At 42.8% G+C, this 17,332-nt stretch overlaps 1 protein-coding gene across 1 annotated transcript in view; it reads left to right on the top strand.

Moving 5' to 3' along the window:
• Positions 1–40: 40 nt before the first annotated feature.
• pde11a (phosphodiesterase 11a) overlaps positions 41–17,332 on the top strand; it is a 47,906-nt gene continuing 30,614 nt past the window's right edge. Inside the window, exons 1-5 of the mRNA XM_061841465.1 lie at positions 41–1,335; positions 3,482–3,640; positions 15,529–15,618; positions 16,123–16,263; positions 16,404–16,468. Of these exons, the coding sequence (XP_061697449.1) occupies positions 538–1,335; positions 3,482–3,640; positions 15,529–15,618; positions 16,123–16,263; positions 16,404–16,468 (1,253 nt within the window). The 5' untranslated portion in view covers positions 41–537. The remainder of the gene's footprint in view (positions 1,336–3,481; positions 3,641–15,528; positions 15,619–16,122; positions 16,264–16,403; positions 16,469–17,332) is intronic.

The raw sequence follows: 17,332 nt of genomic DNA on the forward strand, positions 1-17,332 counted from the left end.
TAACTGTATGTTTTTTGTTTTTGTTGTTTTACATTTTTAGAATGCATTTTGGAACATTTCTGGAAAGATTAAGAGGGTGAGCGTTAATATATCCACAGACCTTGGATGCTGGAGCGTGCCTCAGGAGCCTGCAAGCTCAGCTCCGTGACGAAGCCCACGTCAGTCGGCCGAGCCAACCACAGGCAACATAATCATTTGCACACACGAACACACACACACACGGCGCTGATGCTCGCTCGTGGATCTCTCTGTGATGTTTTCCCACCCCTGCTTGTTTGTGGTGGTCCGCCTTCTTCTGCCGGGGTTCCCTTCACTGAACAGTGTACAATGAACTTGAAGACGATAAGATGCTTTTAAAAGGAGGTGATCTTCGTAGTGGAGACCGGAATGAGATGTTGGCCCAAGGGGTGTTCCGGTCTGACGCGTCTGTGGATTCCCGGTGATTCTTTAACCTGGACCTGCAGCCAGCATCATAGATGATCTTTCCTCGTGCGACTTTGTGGCTTTGGTTCGCCGAGGAGCACCCGGAGACCAGGTATGGCAATGGCCAATATGGTGTGTTTCTCTGATGTGGAAACTTTCCTGGACTCGCACCCCGAGTTATTTGAGGACTACCTGAACCGAAAGGGCACGTATGGCATGGTGGAGAAGTGGCTCAAGAACCACCAAGCGGCCAAGGTGGGTCCGGCTGCCGCGACCTCGGTGGCTGAGTCGAGGGACGAGAAGGGCGCCGCTCTACGGGAGAGTTGGGCGAGCAAATGCGACGGTCTCCAACGGAGAGCTTCGCAGAAGGAGCTGCGCAAAACTTTCGCCCGCTCCAAAGCCGTCAACGTCAACCGAACCTACGACGAGCAAGTCAACTCTCGAGCCCAGGAGCCGCTGAGCAGCATGCGGCGGAGAGCCCTGCTGAGGAAGGCGAGCTCGCTGCCCCCGACCACAGCGCACATCCTGAGCGCGCTGCTCGAATCCAGAGTCAACATCCCGCAGTACCAGTCCACGGCCGTGGATTTTAAATATTACCTCAAGGAAAACAACGAGAGGGAGTTCTTCCTGGAGCTCGTCAAAGACATCTCCAACGACCTGGACCTGACGAGTCTCAGCTACAAAATTCTGGTGTTCGTGTGCATCATGGTGGACGCGGACCGGTGCTCCCTGTTCTTGGTGGAGGGCACTGGCAACAAGAAGACGCTCGTGTCCAAGTTCTTCGACGTGCACGTGGGCACCGCCGTGCTCCCCTCCATGAACTCGGACGAGGTTCAGGTGCCTTGGGGCAAAGGGATCATCGGATACGTGGCCGAGCACGGGGAGACCGTCAACATCCCGGACGCCTACCAGGTGACTGATGATGATGATGATGAACATCGTTACGATGACGACGATGCTCATCACAGCCTTTTTTATTTTTGCAGTCAACAATAAAAATCAAACACCACTGAATACGTCCTTGCACCTAACCTAATTAGTGTAAACACTTTATAGGCCAATAAAACCACGCTAGACTGCAAGTCTCATAACACCTTTTCTGGTTAGGTTAACTTCATCACATATATTACGAAAATGCCATGTTTTGCAATGCAAACTAATTAGCACACGCTACTGTTGCACAGTGTAGTGTTTGCCCACCTTTATTAACCCAAGGCACTTATTTTACACTGGAAATAAATATATAAGCACATCACCAATCCACAATGCTCCAAAAAGTGGATAGAAGGTAAATTATGTACCTGTTGCCATTTAGTGGAAAATATTTATATATTTTTGGCCTTCCATTATACATCCATGGTATAGATAGATGACACACACACACACACACACACACACACAACACACACACACACACACACACAATAAAATAAATAATTAGCGGACCAATTAGGTGAAATTGGACAATGAGTGAACTGAAGGAAGTGCTTTGGCCTGTTTTACCAAATTCGGAAGTTTGTTGTGCATAACCTCTATTTAATTTCAAGTTGTATGCCAAATTAATTTTGAAAAAAGTAAAGCAATGATGCGGAATGGTGGCGCAGCTGGTAAAGCATTGGCCTCACATTTCTGTCCAATCCCAGACGCGCCTCTGTGGAGTTTGCATGTTTTCCCCGTCCCTGCATCGGTTTTCTCCGGGCACTCTGGTTTCCTCCCACATTCCAAAAACATGAAACATTGATTGGACACTAAATTGCCCTTAGGTATGATTGTGAGTATGGCCGTTTGTCTCTATGTGTCCTGCGACTGGCTTGCACCAGTTCAGGCTGTACCCCGCCTCGTGCCCGCTTACAGCTGGGATAGGCTCCAGCACTCCCCGCGACATCTTGTGAGGATAAGTGGCAAACAAGATGGATGGATAATGCAATAATTTCTATTGGTGTCATTTGTTTAGATCATAAAATCTTTAATTTGAATAGGGGTGTGTAGATTGTCCACTGTATATAGACTACATATTGTGTCTGAAAAATAATTTGGGCACACTTATCCAACCACATTGTTTTTGGTTTCTTCTCCACTAAAAATATATAGTTAGATTTCACTGAAATCTTTCATATAAAATCTTTAAACATGGCCAAAGTAATTTTTACATCACATAAACCCAGCACAATAAAACACACTTTCTTCAAGGAATTCTTTTCTCAAATATAAACAGGCTAAATTTAATTTAGTTCATTTCAGTGCTTTAGTTCATTTCAGCACTTTATTGTCCCCCAATAGGATATTTGTTCGACAGTTGAAAGTTAAACATAATAACAAAGACAGCACACACACACAATGTAGCGTATGTAAACATGGCAGCACACGGACAACTGGGAACCATCCCCGAACACAGTTATTTGTTTAAAGTGAAGGCTATTCACAGGAATTCAATGCATTGCCATTGACAATAAAGAAAAGAGTGACGACAATCACATTGACAGAACATCCTTAGTGAGGATAAACGGTATGCAAAATGGATGGATGGATGTCTTTTCCACCACTTATCTACCCATCCATCCCTCCATTTTCCGAGCCGCTTATCCGCACAAGTGTCATGGGAGTGCTGGAGCCTATCCCAGCTATCTTCAGGCAGCAGGCGGGGTACAGCCTGAACTGGTGCAAGCCAATCGCAGGACACGTGCTGTACAAACAACAACCATTCACACTCACATTCACACCTACAGGCAGTTTAGAGTCTTCAATTAACGTACCGTTCATGTTTTTGGGATGTGCGAGGAAACGGGAGTGCCCAGGGAAAACCCTGACGGTTACAGGAATAACACAGATGGGACCGGGATTTGAACTTTGGTCCTCAGATCTGTAAGGCAGACGATCTAACCAGTCCCAGCATACTTATAATGTTCCGAATTTGAGGTCCTGCTGAGATAATATGTTATCACTCCAGTGTTATGTGAGAACCAGAAGGGTAAACTAACATTTACGTAAGTTTTTTTTCCAAAAAGCGCCAGTCTTTCTTGCGTTACTCATGTACTGTCCTTGTGTGTGGGGCTCGCAGGATCGCCGGTTCAGTGATGAAATTGACAAGATGACAGGGTACAAGACCAAATCCCTCTTGTGCATGCCCATTCGCAATAGCGATGGAGAAATTATCGGCGTGGCCCAGGCCATCAACAAGACCTCAAGTGTGGAACTTTTCACAGAAGACGACGAAAAGGTAATCCCTTCGTTATGGTGGGGATTGAGTGCCACTGTTTTTACCTTGACATTTGCTGACAATATTTCAATATTACAAATGTAGTTTTCATTATTTGACTTTCATTTGACCTTGCCTCACAGCCAATTATCCTGCCTGTTCGTCGTTAAAAAGGCATAAGGAACATGGGGTCACTACCCATGTAAAAAAGGTTGAACCTAATACAGACAAAAACAACAAGGTCATTCATCTAAATAAGGTTCTTTCGGCTTGTCCTGTTAGGGATCGCCACAGCAAAACGCTCATATTTGTTTTGCACAGTTTTTACACCAGATGCCCTTCCTGATGCAACCCCTTTCGGGGAGTGGAGGCCCCAGTGGGATACAAACTCACGACCCCTGGTTTACCAAACCAAGGACAAATTTAGAGGACCATGTAGCCTTGCCCAGCCCAGCCCCACAAATTCGCAAACTTTGGATTTTGTTCCACTTTTTTTTTAAATGTACTGTATTTTCACAATAGTAGAAATTGTAAATTCTCTTCTAAATAGATGAGGAGCCCTACAATGTAGTGCAGTTTATGTGCACGCTGAGTTCTAAAATCTGCAAATGTTGTTGTGTGAGTCCTCTAAGTACACTTAAACACACTGGTTTCACTTTTAGCTTGGATGCTAGCTCGAATAGAAGCTACCATATCAAGGCACTCATGAGTAAATACTCAGTTCGAGTTTGAAGTGCCTAAACTTGTCCAACTTCAAACACGTTAGTATTACAATGCCACCTCATAGTTGACATGACAAGCCGAGATTCACCCCTAGTCTTTGTCTTTTTTTCAAAAGCTGTGCTGATTTCAAATATAAAGTGATGCAAGACCGGGATTTGTTCATCAATACAGTGCTTTACAAACTTGAATTTCACAGACAAGCTCAGCGCGATCCACTTTCACTTCTACACGTTGAAAAAGATGCTTGAGAATATATAGTATACGGCTGCCACGGCGAGTCCATAAAAAATGTTCAGTTAAGGCGTCTTAATACTTGTGCGGTCGACATCATCCGTATTGCATCAAGTGACCTACACATTGCCCAGTGCAGCACCTCTGCGTAACTTGCCGTGCACATGTAAAAAAAAAATGTTGCTGCACGAAAAAAGTCGCAGAGATCTTCTCTTGTGATTGGTCCATTTTAATTACATGGAGTGATGATGTACTTACTGTTCCTCCCTGCTCCACATACCAAAACTGCATGCATGGGTCACACGAGTATAAAGACAAAGTGTGCGTGTGACAGCCGTGGTGACATCAGCACGATCACCGTTTACGCGAGTATAAAGAAGCCTTTAATCGACTGTCATTTTGGTGAGGATTTGTTTAAAGTAAACCTCTTACGTCAAAGCAAGTTGGCAAATCCTATTAAATGCTAGATGACCTCTGTTACCTGGGATACTTTCCATCATGAGTTGTCTTGACCCCCTTTTTCTTTTTTTTATAATGATGCACAATTTCCATCCATCTTATCTAATGGACTGTAGGCAATATTTTGTCTTTCTTGTTTGGACACCATTATTTTTTAATATACTGTACAGTAGTAGTAGTAGTAGTAGTGGCCCAGCTGGAAACCGTTGGCCTCACATTTCTGAGGTCCTGGGTTCAATCCTGGATCCACCTATGTGGAGTTTGCATGTTCTTCCCGGGCCTGTGTGGATGGATGGATGGATGGATAGTAGTAGTAGTACTCTTCAGACATGTTGAATATTTGTTCCAGCGCTTAATGTCTCTTTGTGCTCCATGGTGCTTGCCAAAAGTTGGCACAAATATCCCTCAGTTGGTGTCTTTATGGATTTTCTTTCCTTTGCCTGTGCTCAGTGTTCAGTTTCAGTTTGGTGTTGTCATCTACGACGCTTAATGGCCAACCATTAGACTGGCTCTGGGGCACTTTACAGGCAGAAACTGTGCAAGTCTGATGAGAAACAGGGTGAGAATGGAACAAAGTAGCTTTATTGGTAGTTGACATGAATTACAATGTTGACTGGATTTTATTTCAGGACCACTTGTGCTCGTATAAGGAAAAACTACAATATATTCCCTGTCTAATGTGTGGGGTGTTTTTTTTTTTAATTTTCTGTTCTGGCGGCACAGTGGGTGACTGCTGAGCACATCACTGGGTTCAAATCCAGGCCTCGCCTATGTGGAATTTGGAAGTTCTCCCTATGTCTAGCCAGGTTTTCTCCAGGTGCTCCGGTTTCCTCCCCCACTCCAAAAACATGCGTGGTAGGTTGATTGAAGACTCTAAATTGCTTGTAGGTGTGAATGAGAATGATTGTTGGTTCATAGGTGCCCTGCGATTATCTGGATACCAGTTCAGGGTCTATCCCGCCTCTTGCCTGAAGATAGCTGGGATAGGCTCCAGCACACCCACAACTTGCATGAGAAGAAGCAGGACAGAAAATGGATGGATGAATTTTCTGTTCCATTGGTAAAATACTAAACAGCAAAGACAACACACAGGAGTGGCATTTTTTTTTTTTGTCAGACAGAATTTGTTGCCCCTACACACTCCCCAAAAATTGACATAGGAGAATCATACTCACTATGCTGTATTATTTATTCAGGGGAGTTTGCCCTAACAAAAGCAAACGTTACTAATATGGGTAAAGTTTTCTTAGTTAAGGTTATGAAAGTCCAGCACACTACACAACATTACTGGCATAACTGAATTGGTATCATCCTCTCTGTGTCATGCTTTAAGTGGCTTTAGGATTGCATTAACAACACACTAATGCTGGCGATAGATGTATTAGTAATGAAATCTAATGGGAGCTTTTACACAGAACAGAGTAAGATGGTATTGTGGAGCACTGCTGAAGGTCCCTGTAATAGGAAGATGTATCTCACTCTCTAAATTGTTAGACAATGGAGCAATATGAGATACAACAATTTTAGATTGTCTCCATTAAACATTTCTTAGTGTGGTGCCGCCTTATAGGCTATGTGAACACATGCTGGTTGGCTGTAATCCCACGCTGCTTTAATTGTGTCGTGATGATCGTCTGCAGGATGGAAGGCCTTTTGGGAGCTTTAGTAATTACTCAGTCTATGTGTAATTGCATTATCTTTTATAAAGTATTATAGCTGTTGTCTTAGGTGCATAAATTTACTTCATCGTGTCACTTGATTTTATGCATACTCATTTTGAAATGTTCTGTCTCATTAAGATGTAACAACTACAAGATCCAATAACTACAACTGCAAATTCAAAAATCACCGAGCAAGGAAGTCGGCCAAAAGTGATATATGATCAGATCATCAGAGGGATAACTGACGGTTTTCTGTCCTGGGCTGCTTTTCTATGGAAGTAAATATGTGCCACCAGGATTTCAATTAAAAATGCCACTGAAAATTTGATGTTGTCAAATTCACATTGTTATTTCAAAGTGATCACATTTTCAATAGCTGTATTTCAATTGAACTTTTCAATGTGAACAAATTCGCCATGTTAAAAAATTCAACCTTTAAAATTCAAACCCAATATTTTCAGTCTCCGGAGTTTCAATGGGCTACAATTCGCTGTCCGAAAATCACCGTCAGAACCCAACACCCAGCCAATCCAGCCAGTTGAATTCAAATGTACCCCTTCGCTATGTCCAGTTTAGCGCAGACGAGTCTGTCAAATTATCAACCACGCATGAAAAGTGGAAGTATCGCTAATTCTCTCTTGCTTTGGAATCCTCTCAGCTGCCTAAGGTCCCTTAGCTCTGCCTCTGTTTGGTCATTTTGTGCCCACCTGTTGGCAAACAAGGGATAGGCATTTTACAGAGGTGGATATTCTACTATCGTTTCAGCTAAGCTCCGCAAGCCCGAGGTAGCAGGTCAGTGTGAGGATGTGCACCATATCAGTGTGCCAGGGAGCGCTGACAAGAAATGATTGACACCTTGTCAGTTACACCTACAGTGTTTGATTGGTTGTTTTTCCTTGGGTGCAGGACTTTTTTTTTGGTTTTTATGTTGTTGTTGTTTTTTGCAAATCAAGTAACATAATGGATTGTGTTCAATCTTTAAAGTTCTACCTAAAAAAAACAACGAGGATGGAGATGTACAAAATGTTAAGAGGAGGAAGACTTACACCATATGATTATTGCCCCTTTTATCAGTACTATGCATCTTTCAGTGACTTGACTTTGACTGAGGTTGCAAGCTAAAATTTGGTGGTCCACCATGTCAGAGGTGGATGACAAGATAAGAACCAGTGACCAAGTATGCCTTAGGATTTCTGTCATTCACAGCGGCGTAGATGAAGTGGAGTGGTTGCTCTTGAAACCGCATCAGGTGGGATCAAGTAGATTATTTTAAGACAGAAAGGGAGACTGAGCGTCAGTTAAGTTAAAACTGCAGTCTTTGTATTTTAAGAAGAACAGGAGAAGCAGTACATCTTCTTTACCCTATGCTGCCTTTTGATGTTGTAGCATGATCTCAAAGTTACTGTACTGTACTTTACTGTACTGCAGTTCTATCGCTTTATGTAGGGACAAATCCTAATTATCAACAGAATTCAATCATCAATAATTTTGAAGGAAAGGTCATTACTCATGTTCTTGAAAAGAGAGAAGCTGGCAAAACAACCACGAAAATGATTCTTGGTTTAACAAAAATCCCCTTCCCTTTGTGTGCAATTCTCAGACCACAGTTAAATTACTTGATAGCTTGTATTCATAAAGTAAGTGTGGGGAAATGAGGAGCAGACCTTGTAATCTCTCACAGCATGCGTCATATAAAACAGCAGTCGGCCCAACGAGTCATTGTTGGTAGAGTAAGTGACGGTCTCGTAGGAGCTGGCCTTTGTTATTAGACAACTTTTTTTTCTTTTTTACTGACGGTCAATCCACAGGTCTCTAGGCAAAAAAAACCTCTGTTTGTAATGCAACCTTGTATAATGGCCTGCCTGACAGAACGTAATTAGCAAGAGCGCTACTTTTCTTGCATTTGCCTGTTAGTAGCACAGAAAGATCCATAGCCAGATCCCCCAAGTCCTCCTCGCTAATGAATCTTTCTCTGCTCGGCCGATTGATGACTGGTGCCTTTCAGTAAGATCATTATTAGAGAATTCCAAAGGACAACTGAAATAGCATAATGGATGAGGTTATTGCTCAGCATCATTTGGCGTATTGAAAAACAAAAACTGAGTAAGTTGGTTTATTGTGCAAAACGATTGAATAACTAAGAGCAATATTTTGAGGTATACTGATAACTGTGAAATGAAATAATGTTGTTATTATGGATTTTGAAATCATAATTACAATGAAGAATGTACAGTACATATTTGTTTATTATTATGATAGTTTTACAGGCCACACCATTGAGGTTATAAAGTCTCATCCCAAAAAAGATAATGGTCTTTAGAAAGACTTGTAGTCCAATTGCACTATTAATTTAGGAATTAATATTCGTTTTCAGTGGTGTTTGTGCACCCCACACGCACACTTTCCAAAAACATATATGTTAATGTGATTGACTTTAGAGTGACCATGGTTGTTTGTCTAAAAGGAATGGATGGATCGTTTGCAGTGGATCAAATACAGAGGTGTTTCTAATATTTTGCCTCTCATTTAAGATGAATAAGGTAACCAAACAACTCCACTTATCAACCTTGTTAAATGCACACCCCTGACCACCTCAACCAAAGCTGGTTGATACATTGATATTTATATTCAGTATGTGTAGCACCAAAGCATTTTAACCACGCATAATACAGATATCCTGCAATCATCTCTAAAAATCTAATCTGTATTTCCTGCATGTCCATTTCTACTAAGGAGGTCCCTAAATCACTTTGTGAACTATTGGCCAAGTGAAGCATGTTTAAACAAACTTGACATTGGTCAATACGGCAGTGCTTTGCACATCTTCATTTGTGGCCTGATGAGTAATTGATACATTGTGTTGTCCCGGAAGGGGAAAAACATATCAGCAGCTGCAGCCGAGTAACTTGCCATTCATGCATTGTTGTGTCTTCCTCACCTTCTGATTGGACTGAGGGCTGGTAAATATTAGTGCATTTATTGTACCAATTGTGGCGTTTACACTGCAACTAGATGTTAAACATTGATAAAAGAGGATGCCTAGTAAGGAAGCCCTCAACCTAAATTTTTATTCATTTTATTTCACTGGGAAAGACACATTATACAAATGTTTTTACAGTGTAGATGTCTACCTACTGGATGTTCACTGTGATAAAGCACCTTTTTGTGCCTATTTGCGTGCGTGCTTGGCTATTGATGTGCATTATGAATCAAGCACGGCACCAAGTAGGAAATGTTGTTTGATTACATTATTTATGTATAGAAAATACGACTGCATTTATTGTATCACCCAAAGGCGCAGTATATCAGAGTTTTCAGTCAAATGGTAAAATGTCATCTGAATTGATGAATCAAGCAAGTCTCAATGTCATAATGTTTTGTTTTTGTTTTTGTTTTGGCACTGATTCAAAGGGGGACACTTTTCTCAACTGAAAAAGATATGGATTAAAGCAAATTTAGAATTTTAGTTGCACTACCTCTTGGGAAACTTGTTCATGACTTGTTCTCAACATCATTTTGAAAAAAAAATGGCCATAAATTTGATAATATTGCATGTGCAGAGAGGAATTACAAAGGTAATGGATCCTGGTAGGTTACAGTCTTACTCACTTTTGATTGACCCTGCCAGAGAGGTATGAATTAAATATTGTTTATAATTATGGGTATAGTTTGCAGTGGTTTAGAAGGTGTGTATCAAAGACACTGGACCACGGAGTTAGCCAATGAGGGCTGAAGTATAGTGATGATAAATTTGATTAAATTAAGCGCACTTGTTCTAATCCTGGTGGTCAACTGGTTGGAGCGTCTGCTTCACAATTTTGAGGACTGGGGTTAAAATGTAACCCCCACTCCCCAACCCCCGTGTGGAATTTATACGTTCAAACCTGCACACCCCAAAAACAAGCATTAATTGAAGACTCTAATTTGCCCTTTGGTGGAAATGTGAGTGCGACTGGTTGTTTGTTTCTATCTGCCCTGCGATTGACCAGCAAACAGTTCAGGGTGCACCCCACCTTCTTCCCAAAGATAATTGAGATTGACTCCTTCATTCATGTGGCCTTTATGAGGATAAGTGTCTCAGATAATGAATGGATGTTGTTATAGTTGATGTATGTGTTGAAGGAATTATGAGTCATGGGCGACACCCATGTTTATGACTTTTGCCTAAGCCCTCTGAACACTGAGCAATGTAGCCAAATGTGACTTTACTGGATGTGTGCAAAAACAAAAAAATACAGTCAGTAACTCTCGCACACACTGGGCGACGAGCCCTCACACACATACCAACTCGCTTCAACGGAAACACTGACCCATTGTTCTGATTGGGAAGCAACATTATGAGGTGACAGATATGCTTGATTTTTATTTTTAATGAACCACAAACAACTTGGTGTGATTTTCAAGGAAGAAGTGTCTTGCCTTGGCTGCGACACAACAGTGGTCGGGCTGATCTCAAAGCTTGACGAGGCAGCATACATATAGGTGGTCCAGAAGCTCACAACCTGGCACTGAACACAAATAAAAACAAATGAGATCCTTGTGGACTTTAGGAAGAACAGAACTGAACCGCCTCCGCTCTTCTTCAACCAACCAGTGTGTGGTGAGAGTCCACACAACCAGGTTCCCGGGAGTCCTGATTTCTGAGGAACTCTCCTGGACCGACAACATATCAGGAGTCATCAAGAAGGTTCAACATGGTCTCTACTTCCTCAGGTAAAACAACCTGTGCACAAGGTTGTGTCTGGCCTTCTACTGCTCTCTATTGTGAGCCTGCTGATGTACTCTGTCTCCATCTGGTACTGGAGATGTTCCAAGGCAGACAGAGGCTTCAGAGGAGAATTAAAGCAGCACAGAAGATCGTTGGCTGCCCTCTCCCCTCTGTGGGAGAGATTTACTCCGCTCGATGCCTCAAAAGAGCTCGGAACATTATTAAGGACACTACACACCCCAGTTTTTAACCGGTCGAGCTCCTGCCATCTTGAAGGTGGTATGGATGCACAAAAGCAAGGACCAACAGACTGAGAAACTGTTTTTTTTCTGGGAGCCATCACCACCCTGAACTCTCATTTTTCCTCAAGCCGTGCTATTAATAAATACGTGAAGGCATGCTGAAAGTCAACTTGTCCAATACATTATATGCAATGTGGCTTGGACATTGAACATGGATTTCGGACAGGAGAAACAAAGATGAAAAGGCAGACATGAGCAAAGTATGCTCAGATTGTCATTCTCAGTGCTCATTCTTGGTGTATACTGATAAGTCTCTATTTCATAACCATCTGAACTCAGGCATGAGGTATGGTGTCATTCTGAATGGAGGGATGTTAGACTGACCTTTCATATATTGGCAGATGTGCGCAGCCGACATATTTAAAAACTGGACGCTACGAGCCGCTGTATATATGAACGTATATATGAACAAACGTGATGCAGCCCTATGGGGGCACAAACCAGTGCAATCTGTAGGCCGGTCCCAAGCCCGGATAAATGCAGAGGGTTGCGTCAGGAAGGGCATCCGGCGTAAAAACTGTGCCAAACAAATATGAGCGTTCATCTAAAGAATCCCATACCGGATCGGTCGTGGCCCGGGTTAACAACGCCCGCCCCCGGCACTGCTAACCTGCAGGGCGTCGGTGGAAATTCAGCTACTGTGGGTCGAAGACAAAGAAGAGGAGGAAACCGGATCCAGTGTCAGAAGAAAAAGAGGAATGCACAGAGCCTACAACTGAGTGTAGGGACTTTGAATGTTGGGACTATGACAGGAAAAGCACAGGAGTTGGTTGACATGATGATTAGGAGAAAGGTTGATATTCTGTGCATCCAAGAGAGCAGGTGGAAAGGTAGTAAGGCTAGAAGTTTGGGAGCAGGGTTTAAATTATTCTACCACGGAGTAGATGGGAAGAGAAATGGAGTAGGGGTTATTTTAAAGGAAGAGCTGGCTAAGAATGTCTTGGAGGTGAAAAGAGTATCAGATCGAGTGATGAGACTAAAATTTGAAATTGAGGGTGTTATGTATAATGTGGTTAGCGGCTATGCACCACAGGTAGGATGTGACCTAGAGTTGAAAGAGAAATTCTGGAAGGAACTAGATGAAGTAGTTCTGAGCATCCCAGACAGCGAGAGAGTTGTGATTGGTGCAGATTGTAATGGACATATTGGTAAAGGAAACAGGGGCGATGAAGAAGTGATGGGTAAGTACGGCATCCATGAAAGGAACTTTGAAGGGCAGATGGTGGTGGACTTTGCAAAAAGGATGGAGATGGCTGTAGTGAACACTTATTTCCAGAAGAGGGAGGAACATATGGTGACCTACAAGAGCGGAGGTAGAACCACGCAGGTAGATTATATTTTGTGCAGACGATGTAATCTGAAGGAGGTTACTGACTGTAAAGTAGTGGTAGGGGAGAGTGTAGCTCGACAGCATAGGATGGTAGTATGTAGGATGATTCTGGTGGTGGGTAGGAAGATTAAGAAGACAAAGGTAGAGCAGAGAACCATGTGGTGGAAGCTGAGAAAGGAAGAATGTTGTGCGGCCTTCCGGAAAGAGGTGAGACAGGCTCTCGATGGACAACCGAAGCTCCCGGAAGACTGGACGACGACAGCCAAGGTGATCAGAGAGACAGGCAGGAGAGTACTTGGTGTGTCATCTGGTAGGAAAGGGGAGAAGGAGACTTGGTGGTGGAACCCCAAAATACAGGGAGTCATACAAGGAAAGAGATTAGCGAAGAAGAAGTGGGATACTGAGAGGACTGAGGAGAGGCGAAAGGAGTACATCGAGATGCGACGTAGGGCAAAGGTAGAGGTGGCAAAGGCTAAACAAGAGGAACATGAAGACATGTACACCAGGTTGGACACGAAAGAAGGAGAAAAGGATCTCTACAGGTTGGCCAGACAGAGGGATAGAGATGGGAAGGATGTGCAGCAGGTAAGGGTGATTAAGGATAGAGATGGAAATGTGTTGACTGGTGCCGGTAGTGTACTAAATAGATGGAAAGAATACTTTGAGAAGTTGATGAATGAAGAAAATGAGAGAGAAGGAAGAGTTGAAGAGGCAAGAGTGAAGGACCAGGAAGTGGAAATGATTACGAAGGGGGAAGTCAGAAAGGCAATACAAAGGATGAAAAATGGAAAGGCAGTTGGTCCTGATGACATACCGGTAGAGGTATGGAAGCAATTTGGAGAGATGGCTGTGGAGTTTTTGACCAACTTATTCAACAGAATACTAGCGGGCGAAAAGATGCCTGAAGAATGGAGGAAAAGTGTTCTAGTTCCCATTTTTAAGAACAAAGGGGATGTTCAGAGCTGTGGGAACTATAGAGGAATAAAGTTGATGAGCCACACAATGAAGTTATGGGAAAGAGTAGTGGAGGCTAGACTCACGACAGAAGTAAGTATCTGCGAGCAACAGTATGGTTTCATGCCTAGAAAGAGTACCACAGATGCATTATTTGCCTTGAGGATGCTCGTGGAAAAGTACAGAGAAGGTCAGAAGGAGCTACATTGTGTCTTTGTGGATCTAGAGAAAGCCTATGACAGAGTACCAAGAGAGGAACTGTGGTACTGCATGCGTAAGTCTGGTGTGGCAGAGAAGTATGTTAAAATAGTACAGGACATGTATGATGGTAGCAGAACAATGGTGAGGTGTGCCTTAGGTGTGACAGAGGAATTTAAGGTGGAGGTGGGACTGCATCAGGGATCAGCTCTGAGCCCCTTCCTATTTGCAGTGGTAATGGATAGGCTGACAGATGAGGTTAGACTGGAATCCCCTTGGACCATGATGTTCGCAGATGATATTGTCATATGCAGTGAAAGCAGGGAGCATGCAGAGGAACAATTGGAAAGATGGAGACATGCACTGGAAAGGAGAGGAAGGAAGATTAGCCGAAGTAAAACAGAATATATGTGCGTGAATGAGAAAAGTGGAGGGGGAAGAGTGAGGCTACAGAGAGAAGAGATAGCAAGGGTGGACGACTTCAAATACTTGGGGTCAACAATACAGAGCAATGGAGAGTGTGGTCAGGAAGTGAAGAAACGGGTCCAAGCAGGTTGGAACAGCTGGCGAAAGGTGTCTGGTGTGTTATGTGACAGAAGAGTGTCTGCTAGGATGAAGGGCAAAGTTTACAAAACAGTGGTGAGGCCGGCCATGATGTACGGATTAGAGACGGTGGCACTGAAGAAACAACAGGAAGCTGAACTGGAGGTGGCAGAAATGAAGATGTTGAGGTTCTCGCTCGGAGTGACCAGGTTGGATAGGATTAGAAATGAGCTCATTCGAGGGACGGCCAAAGCTGGATGTTTTGGAGACAAGATTTGAGAGAGCAGACTTCGATGGTTTGGACATGTTCAGAGGCGAGAGAGTGAGTATATTGGTAGAAGGATGCTGAGGATGGAGCTCCCAGGCAAAAGAGCGAGAGGAAGACCAAAGAGAAGGTTTATGGATGTGGTGAGGGAAGACATGAGGGCAGTTGGGGTTAGAGAGGAAGATGCAGGAGATAGGCTAAGATGGCAAAAGATGACACGCTGTGGCGACCCCTAACGGGACAAGCCGAAAGGAAAAGAAGATATGAACAAACGTGCAGCGAGACTTGCCTTTGTACATAACTGAAGATACACCAGTTTTTGTGCTCAACTGCAGTTGTGCCATCTGCAAAAATAGATCCTCTCGACTCTTGCAGCAATAGCTTTTTTTGTAGAAAAACATGTGTTTTGAGATAAGTTGATAGTTGGTATTGCTAGTAATTTTGTGCCATCAGGGACTGAACATTAGCTTTGCCGCTGCTGCTGCTGGTGCTACTGATAATGGATGATAAAATAATTTGATTTTTATGTGCACAGGTACTGCAGATGTACCTACCCTTCTGTGGCATTGCAATCTCCAATGCCCAACTCTTTGCTGCCTCGAGGAAGGAATACGACAGGAGTCGGGTAAGTATCGAGTAACTCCCGCCCCCTTTCTCCTCTGTGGAATCAACAATACCTACCTTGTTGGTCCCACTGCTGTAGGCTATCACCTGCACAGACCTTGACTCTGGGTGTGTTAATTGGCCTAATTCCAGATGAGGGCTTGGTTCACAATAGACATCTCCTAGGGAATGTTATGGGATACAGTTATTCATGCCCCTCGTTGATCTGCTGTGGAGAGAACTTTATGAGGACATAGTTCTGTGGGAGAGCAATGATCTTTATGTTCTTTGTATCAGATTGTATTGGCCCTGCCATACATCAATGTCTTTATCTGCTTTGATTGAGAGAGCTAATCATGTTGCATTGTTCTAATGTTTTTTAGCTCAAGAATGATTTTACAGTTGAACAGGGCAAAGCGTCTTTACTGAGAGCTGCAGCCTGCTCAATGCTTTTTATTTACTGCTGAGGCTGCAAAACCCTTCGGCAGTTGCACCAGTACTGTCTTTGTTTGCCTCCAATATCCAGGCACTCCTTGAGGTAGTCAACGATCTGTTTGAAGAACAGACTGACCTGGAGAAAATTGTCAGGAAGATCATGCATCGTGCTCAAACATTGCTAAAGTGTGAGCGCTGTTCTGTTCAGTTGCTGGAGGACATTGAGTCACCGGTACTGTTTTTTTTCTTTTTTTTTTTTTTTTTTTTTTTTTTTACAAATATAACATTTTCTGCACCTCCAACAGTTCAGCACAGAATTTTGAGAGAAAATGTATAGGTAAATGTAGTGGTTTTTCTTTTTTAATGTTTCAGGTAGTGAAGTTCACGAAGTCTTTTGAATTATTGTCACCTAAGTGCAGTGCAGATGCTGAAACGAGGTATGTACGATGTTTGACTCTCTTGTTCGTACAAGCAGGAACACCTACTCTATCAAATGTGGCCAAATGTGAATAATCCTGTTTTTCTTTAAATTTCCTCACTTTTCAATTGTGTAACCTTTTCTCTCTGTGTCATGCTTCTGCACCTTTTGCATTTTGCGTATGAATCTGTAAAGCTTTCATCAAGGACTAGATGAAAATAAATAAATACTCTGCTGTGGAAGTTCTGAATCACAGGTTGACTGTGGGAGCTGTCTTTGATGTTGTGAATTCTTACCGCCGCTAGCATGGTCGGTGTCGAATGATTGAATTCTTGTATAGAATATTTTGATGAACACCTTTTACATAACCCACAACAGACAATTTCAGCAAAGCTTTCACTGCTTTTTATAAGATAGACTTTTGTTTGAATATAGTTTATATGTGCATTTGATTTGATTTTTACTCTTTTTTACTTTTCTTTTAACAAGATATTGTAGATGTTGGTCCAGTTTTGTGATGCATCTTTTTTTTTATCACCAGTTTTTCTTTCTTTTGTTTTGGGTTAATGTTTTTGTATGAGGAGGTTTCCAGAACATTCAAATCTTTCAACACCATTAATTCTTGAATGTTGTGTCTAGAGAGTCCAATGCATGTTTCTCATGTTGCTAATGACCACTGTGACACCTTTCAAACCAAAGCTGAAACAACAAAACCAATGGCCCCTGAGAATCTGTAGAGACAAAGAGAACCTCCCACACCATTAAGCAGCAGATACAATGGAGAGGCTCAGCTGACTGCAATAAATGGGACTAAAGTAGTGTGCTTGGGTTTCTGTGGGAAAGAACCAGGAAACCGTCCACCCATTCATCTATTATGTGAACC

The sequence above is a fragment of the Syngnathoides biaculeatus genome, chromosome 14, assembly GCF_019802595.1.
Source record: "Syngnathoides biaculeatus isolate LvHL_M chromosome 14, ASM1980259v1, whole genome shotgun sequence".
NCBI classification, from domain to species: domain Eukaryota; kingdom Metazoa; phylum Chordata; class Actinopteri; order Syngnathiformes; family Syngnathidae; genus Syngnathoides; species Syngnathoides biaculeatus.